The following is a 7,760-nucleotide window of genomic DNA, read 5'->3' as shown; positions in this document are numbered from 1 at the left end:
TTTTTTTTTTTTTTTTTTAACGTTTTTAAGCTTAAGGTAATTTCTTTTTAGTCTTGCACATGATTTTATTACATTAATAAAAATTTGATCGAGTGCTTAAAAAATAAAAAATAAAAACTTGTACTAATGGGGTTAATTTACTTAATTTGTTCTAAATTAAATGTTCATATTTATTTCTTAATTTTTTTATCATTGTGATTTCGAAAAAGGAAATCTAAGTGATAGTTTTCATTTGCTTTACATCCATATGCAATTAACCTATAAAAACAACAAATGCATCCTCAATAGCGTAACTTTTCATAGTCAGTTCTCTGCTGAATCAACACTTGACCCGGATTTAGGTCGTCTTCTTGAGAGTGCCACTAAAAAATGTTCACTTTTCAGCATTTATGATCTTCATTGCTTCACGATCAAACCTTTAAGTCGCAAAAGAAACGACTTAACATTACAAATACAGAAAACCCGCCGTGTTAAAAGTAAAGTCTCTTTGTGAAACAAACGCAAAACTTCCTTTATCCTGGCTGAAACCTCAACTCCCAGATTCGCTTTAAGGATTTCCTGCCTGCCGTTTCTCCTCCTGAAATGGCAGACACCTTGACGTTTCACTGCAACTGTTTGAGACAGTCAATGCAGTGTCTACCTATTGGTGTCTATGTCACACTGTGCTATGTTCTCTGTGCGAACCCATTATGTGGTATTACCAGAGAATTTAAAAAAATGCTATCAACCTCTTCTTTCCCACTGTCTTCTTAAATGTGCTGACTAAAAGAAAAACTGTTACAAATTCAGATTGTCCTTGCAGTTCCTTTAAACCTCCTCTTTTGTCTCACCCCGCTCAGTTTTCTTGAGCTCTTTGTTCTTAACTCTTGCTCTTCTCGGTGCATGCTAGTCCAATAGGAGTAGAGTGTGATTTTCCACATGTCACAGGGGAGGACTGACATTCACTGAAAATCCAAGCCCATGGGGGAGATGGCTGTGTGTGAGTAAGAGTGTGTATGTGTGTTTGGCACCCTATGGGAAGCAAGAAAGTTTCGGGCTCATAATTGACAGCTGCTGCTGTGAGAAAGGGAGAAAAGGAAGGAGGCAGAGGGGGAATAAGAGCGAAAAAAAATTCAGGGAGGATGAAAAACAGGCAAGCTAGAAGAAACCTTTTGATGGGAAACCCATGTAAGAGACTTTATGATATCAAGTCTTTTAAATGTTTAAGAGTGTGTATCTGTATATGTTCTGTTTAATTAAATTTATAATAGAAAAATTAACAAATTAAACAAAAAAAAGTGAACAGGTTCAAAACACAGTAGTAGTTTTTTTTTTTTTTCTGTAAAGCTTGATGGCTACGGATGACGTCTAATAAAAACAACTAAATTCATTTCAGAAAACTACAAAAATTATACAAAACGGTACACATATACACTGCCCAGGATTTGCACTCGATCCTTGGTTGGACTTCTTAATGTCGCAGTTATCGCTTTTCAAAATACCTTTGTAAACAACATTTTTTCTTACCACTAAACTTTCCATTGATAAGTAGCGATACGCCGTGATTTTAAAATACATGTATGAATTATTGATTTTTTAAACTGAAATTCTGAGAGCTACGGATGAAAAAATAATTTGGAGTCTAAAAATGTGTTTTAATGTTTACAAATTGTATTCGTTTTCATCTGCTCCAATTTTTCAACCAAACTACTTAAATGTAATGGTGTGTTTGGTGAATTTTACCTAATCGGTTCTTATAGTAAACTTGGTGACATACATATTTGAATAAAGTTGAAAAAAAAAAAAAAAAAAAAAAAAAAAAAAAAACTAAGCAAAACATTTTGATGTTCTTGTTAGAATTTCCAAAGCCTTTCATTGTAGGTCCAAAATGTAACCTTCTCTCAATATGCGTTTGTTCTTGTATAATTTAACCATTGTACTAGAGGATTTTTATTTATACAGAAATGGTACTTATGTTTCAAAAGGCTGAGTCACAAAATCCTAAAGCATACCGCATTAAAAGTAAACAAATAAATACATCAAACAAATGTAATTTTCGATTGTTTTGTTCATCATAAAATTGTCAATAACAACAACAAGATAACTTTCATTCCAGCTCCCTAATGTGTGACGGATATAAAAAGAAAACATGTTTTAGGACGCAAACAACTGGGTAGCGCTGTGTGACAGATGTGAAAGTGACCTTTGCAGACAGGTAAGGGGTTGCTCCACTGTCCGTTGAGTCGACACTGAGCGCGGGCATTCCCACTGAGGATGTAACCTTTATTGCAGGTGAAGTTGACAACGTCATTGAGGTTGAACTCGCTGCCATTGGTTCGCCCATTGGCTGGGTTTCCAGGGTGACCACAAGTGATGGCTAAACAAGTCAAAGGAAACAAGAGAAAAACAATAAAAAAGATGATTAAGTGAAGCACTGTTATCCTACACTTCACATCTTTCACATATTTAGCATGCAAAAAAATAAAAATGAGGCATTTATCCAATTTAGCTCTTTGTTTTTCCTAACAAAGTTGCAAGTCATCAGCGTCTTGCAGTAATAAAAGAATGCGTTTACTTACGGACACAGACAGGTGTTGTTCCGGACCACCGATGGTCTTGCTGGCAGATTCTGACGGATGTGCCGATTAGTCTGTATCCCAACATGCACTGGTACACCACAGTGTCACGGTAGCTTGAGCCATCTCCGCTAATGTGACCGTTGACTATAGGATCTGGAGAGTCGCAGTGACCAGCTGGAAGAGACACACGTACAGTGAAAAATAAATAAATAAAAACTTACTTTCGCTTCATAAATCTCAAGTTTGCTTGGCGCACACAAAGCTAAAACTTTAAAACACTTCAAATATGTGAGGATAATTTTTTGGCCTCAAAACCATTAGTGCATTTTCAAGTCAGCGTTTCAACAGCTTAGCTCAAGAATTTGGCAATTACAGATGCACAAAAGGTCTCTGAAAACCACAAACATGAAAACTTTCTGTGTTTTCGAAGAGACCTTGAAATACTAACGCCGTATTTTGAGTTAATTATCCTGAGGAATGATAAATATTTCAAGAATAAGTTGGCAGTATTAAATATACCTTTCTAAACAGATGGATCACAAGAAAAACTACTTTTTTTAAAGGTTTTATTGGCTCTAGTGGCCTTTATTTGATAGTTAGTTAACAGGAAAGTGGGTAATGAGGGATGGGGAAAGACATGTGGCAAAGGTCGCCAGGCCGGGAATGGAACCTGCGACGGCCACGTCGAGGACTGAGGCCTCCATATGTGGACTGTGCTTAACCCCTGCGCCACCACAGCACACCCACAAACAAACTACTTTTAACAAAAAAAAAACAAAAAAAAAACGGTTGTCTTAAATATAGACTATTTAAAAAAATGTTTCACATTGTATTTTACAGTGTAGATGTGTTTCTTATAATTAACCAGTCATAAACACAGACATATAAAATGAAACTGTCAATGACAGTGCTTTCTTTCTGCGTCTTAACCCTATATTTAAATATAATGTCACATTAATGCTGAATATGTTTCTTTTCAAGATTTTGAAGCTTTTGAACTTAAAAACACCAAGTTTACAGCAAACACTATTTAATATCTACTAAGAACCTCACAGAAGCCCTTTGCAGTAACTATGTATAAAATCCACCCTATAAAATGCATTATCCATCATTTGCACTGTTAGAATACGTCCCATTTAAAAAAGGATGCAAGTAAAGGTTATAGCGGACGTTAAAGGCGTAGACAAAGAAAACCTCTCTATAGATCCCAGACCTATGATGAAAATGGTCCAAGTTAACATTTAACGAGAATGAAACTTCTGATATTTTTCTGACTGCTCACTGCATTTTAATCCCAATGTCTTCTCTGTTCTGTTAATTATTCACAGCACACACTCAATAGAATATTTATTTTATTGATCAGGCTTTCATGTAAATCTGATTGAGCAGAAACCAGAAAACAACACACACACTCAACAATATTTAATGGATCTTACCTAAACAATTAGTTTCTGCACCACTCCACAGCCCATCAGCGCCACATTCTCTCACATGTGACCCCACCAGCGTGTATCCGTGGTTACACATAAAGATGGCGGTTGCTCCAAACGTAGTCAGTGTCCCCAGTTTCGTACCAAAGGGTGGCGTAGGAAGCTCCCCACAAGAGATGACTGAAACCAAAAGAGATATTTTACAGAAAAATTTAAGTAAAGATCTAAAAAAACAATAACAATGATATAACTAGAAATCGGGAAATGGAGAGTCAGGACTGAGTTGAGGTGTTTTGGGCATCTGATCAGGATGGGCACAACCTACTGAAAAGAATCCAGGGGGATGACCCAGAAATCAGTGAAGGGACTACATATCCCTCATAACCCTTCTGGCATGGGAACACCTTGAGATACCCCAAAATGAGGCACCAGGACATAGCGCACAGTTTCTGTAATGGCTATAACATCTGGCCATCAAAGTCGAGACATAAATCTGAGAAGAGCACTGAAAACTAAATGTGCATATTTTTGTTTTGCTAAAGAAACTCGACACTGTTTGTGGTTGGAGTACGACAGACCGAGACACTGGATACCAAACAGAACTGGAAGCAGTGCGGGCAGATGGAAAGAATCAGGTTCGACTTTAGTTGTAAGATCAAAAAACGATCAATTTTGAATATGTTTCTTTGTCCTTTTATCTCCAAACAATTGGAAATGTCTTTCTGATTCTTAGCTCAAATGCTGTTGCCATAATTTATCTGTAGTAAAATAATGACAGATTTAGAAAGAATATAGTCTTCAAACTTATTGTCATCTTTAAGGAATTCTCCTCAATCTGCCTAAGCTGCCTTAGTATCTGGTTAGCCAACTTAGACAAAGAGATTACTTAAAATCGACCTAAATAAATCACTGTTTTAATCTTAAACAAATTTAATCCCCTCACTATTTTTCCTCTCAGTGTACACATCTCACTTTATCATCAGCAATTCATGTATTATGCAACACTATGAAATTCTGCATTGGAAAGTTTTCGCAGTCACAATGTTCTCACTAAGCTTTTCTTTATGAACTAAGCAGCAAAGACACATTGCAGAATACCACTCGTATTTGAAAAAAAAATGTCTTTGATGGTTGCCAACATGCAAATCACATTTAGGAATCACAGTCTATATTCTGCATGAAACGGTTATCACAGCCCCAAGGTGAAAGGCGATGCTTAATACCCTAAGGCATTTGGAAACACATACACCCCTCATATCTCAGAAGGATAAAGTGGAGAAGAAAGCAGAAAAACTCATGTACAGGCTATCGAGTTGATATATCTAGCTTTTGGGATAAGCTTTTATTTTCAAAAAACTCCATTCCTGCATTGTGGTTCCAACACACCAAAACATAAAGCTCACAATTTTGACAAAATAACAGAAGGTACCCCTATTAGAAGAATACCTTTCTCTGATTTTTCCAGCTGTCTGCTTGTTCCAGGGTGGGTTTGCTGTTTTGATAACTAATTCATGACAGGTGGTGGAAGTAACTGCAATGCAGTTTTATTCATGTGTTATTCTTTCAGTGTGCTGCATGTCGCCTGCTCACGTTGTTGCATCATTGTTTGAGTGTCTCTATGTATAAGGCGTCTTTTTCATCTCTTCTTTCGTACAGCGGCTCTTTTCAACCATAAAACTTGTTAACAGAGGTCACATAGACAGCGTTTCATGTGTGAAGTATAGAGTACAAACAAGGCTTAAAGACGTAAAACCGTTTCTTAGAGACATACAGCCAAGTAAAATTGTGTACTCACATTAAAAAGATCAGAGTTGGGTCTCTCCTCTGGTTTTGCAAGCAGATTAGTAACATTTGAATGAATTCAACTTCCGGAGATTATGTTGTACTATACTGGGGCTGGGTGGCAACCACCAGCTAACAAATGTGATAATACATTTACAGAAATTGTTTGGTTGCCAAATTTTGCGAGTGTGTCCTTGGTCACACAGAAAAGGACAACATATATTCTTCTACCAGAAAGCTTGGCTATGCAGGAGAAGTGGGTGAGTTTCAGAAAAATTAGGATGGATTTACCATAAAAACAGTTACACACTTACAGCCACAGGATTGATAAACAAGACTATTAAAGATCTCCAGTTTCAGGGGAAAGAACACAACATGGCTGAGGCACCAGGACATAGCCCACAGTTTCTGCAATGGCCATAATATCTGGCCATGCAGATATTAAGAAAGCATGTTGTGTTATATTAGCGTTTATTACTAGTAGTGTTGGGGACCTATCTTTTTGTGTCTAAGCCAAAGGAATAAGATCAGGATTTAGCTGCAGCCGCCGTCTGATTGTGCATTGCTAACAGAGTTTGAGTGACATCACAGTGTCCTCAGAATTACCTGACTGCTGCGACACGCTAACACAATTAAAACTGAACGAAAAGTCCAGACTGATGATGTGTGGAACAATGAGGCTTTTGGTAGTTGATACTCACTTCTACATTTTATACAATCAATTCACTCTTTGTTAATAAAAAGTATTCCCTCCATAAAGTTGTCCTGAGGAAACTGAGTCTTGGCACACACCTGTGCACATCAGGGCAGCAATGCTCCTCAGAACGAGAGCAGAAGTTACATCAGCTACATGACTGCAGCCTGACTTTAAGCTGTTTGGAAATACAGTTTGCTATGAGAAGTTTGCAAATTCCCAGCAATCCGTCACAGTAGGCAATATTTTTTTGGTCTTATTTCTTCTAACTAGTCATAACTAATTAAGCTTTCGTTTTGTAAGCACTTACTCAAATTAAAGACTTTGCTACCACCATTTTTTTTTTTTTTTCTTAGATGGCCATAGGGTTATGCAATGGTGAGCAAGCTTGGCTTCTCTGCTGGGATTCCTAACTCTTTTGCAACTTTCAGCAGGGTGCAATCTGCAAACCTGTTTGTTTTTATTAAAACAAAAAACTGAAACCCATCTAAATTTAAAATATGTACTAAAATACATCTTTCTTTACTTTAAAGTACTTCATGTAACTGTCTACGTCCTGTAATATTTAACTATGTCGCAATCAAAAATAACATCTCAAAATCAAGTGGCCTAGAGTGTACGCCTTCTAATGAATAAGTGAGTCAAACTTACTCTTGCAGGTAGCTGGGTCATCCGATCCTTCCCAGGTCCCGTTGGCGAGGCAACGGAGAGTTCGATGCCCGACACCCAAATAAAAGCCTGTTGAGCACTCTAACATCACAGTGGAACCAAACTCAGCCAGCCTGCCGATGAGCAGGCGGTAGGTCATGTGCTCTGTCAGGACGCCTTCAATGCTGGGACAGTGCACAGCTGTAGTGGGAGGTAAAAAAAAAAAAGAAGAGAAATGTTTCATAGATGAAAACAGAGCCTGAAATTATAGCATTGCTTTATAGACAGGTGGATTATGGTTAGGATCACTTACGCAGGCAATGGGGAACTGAACCTGTGTTACTCCAGCTGCCATCCTCCAAACACACAGCTGACACAGGAGCACCAGGGTCAAGATGGTAGCCATAATTACACTGATAGGTGACCTGGCTACCAACATTGTAGTGGTATGCATGGAAGCTGCCGTTGCCGGGAGTCTGAGGTATTCCACATGAAACCGCTGCGAAAAAGTAAAAAAATAGAACAGAAATAGAATAGAAAGCCTTTATTGTCATTGGACTGAAATAGTACAACGAGATTGGGAATACAACTCAATGGTACAAGGTAGAACATTAAAAGACATAAATAGCTAAAATTCATCCCAAATGA

General features: G+C 37.6%; 1 protein-coding gene across 1 annotated transcript in view; it reads right to left on the bottom strand.

The window, feature by feature from the left end:
- The window catches only part of LOC103136602 (CUB and sushi domain-containing protein 1), a 444,439-nt gene that overhangs the window by 60,870 nt on the left and 375,809 nt on the right, over positions 1–7,760 (bottom strand). The window contains exons 53-57 of the mRNA XM_007549920.2: positions 7,426–7,611; positions 7,116–7,313; positions 3,995–4,168; positions 2,559–2,732; positions 2,183–2,356 (exon numbers count right to left, since the gene is read on the bottom strand). Coding sequence (XP_007549982.2) covers positions 2,183–2,356; positions 2,559–2,732; positions 3,995–4,168; positions 7,116–7,313; positions 7,426–7,611 — 906 coding nt within the window. The remainder of the gene's footprint in view (positions 1–2,182; positions 2,357–2,558; positions 2,733–3,994; positions 4,169–7,115; positions 7,314–7,425; positions 7,612–7,760) is intronic.

Source organism: Poecilia formosa, unplaced genomic scaffold (genome assembly GCF_000485575.1).
Source record: "Poecilia formosa unplaced genomic scaffold, Poecilia_formosa-5.1.2 Scaffold33, whole genome shotgun sequence".
NCBI classification, from domain to species: Eukaryota; Metazoa; Chordata; class Actinopteri; order Cyprinodontiformes; family Poeciliidae; genus Poecilia; species Poecilia formosa.
This window is presented reverse-complemented; position numbering and strand designations above follow the sequence as displayed.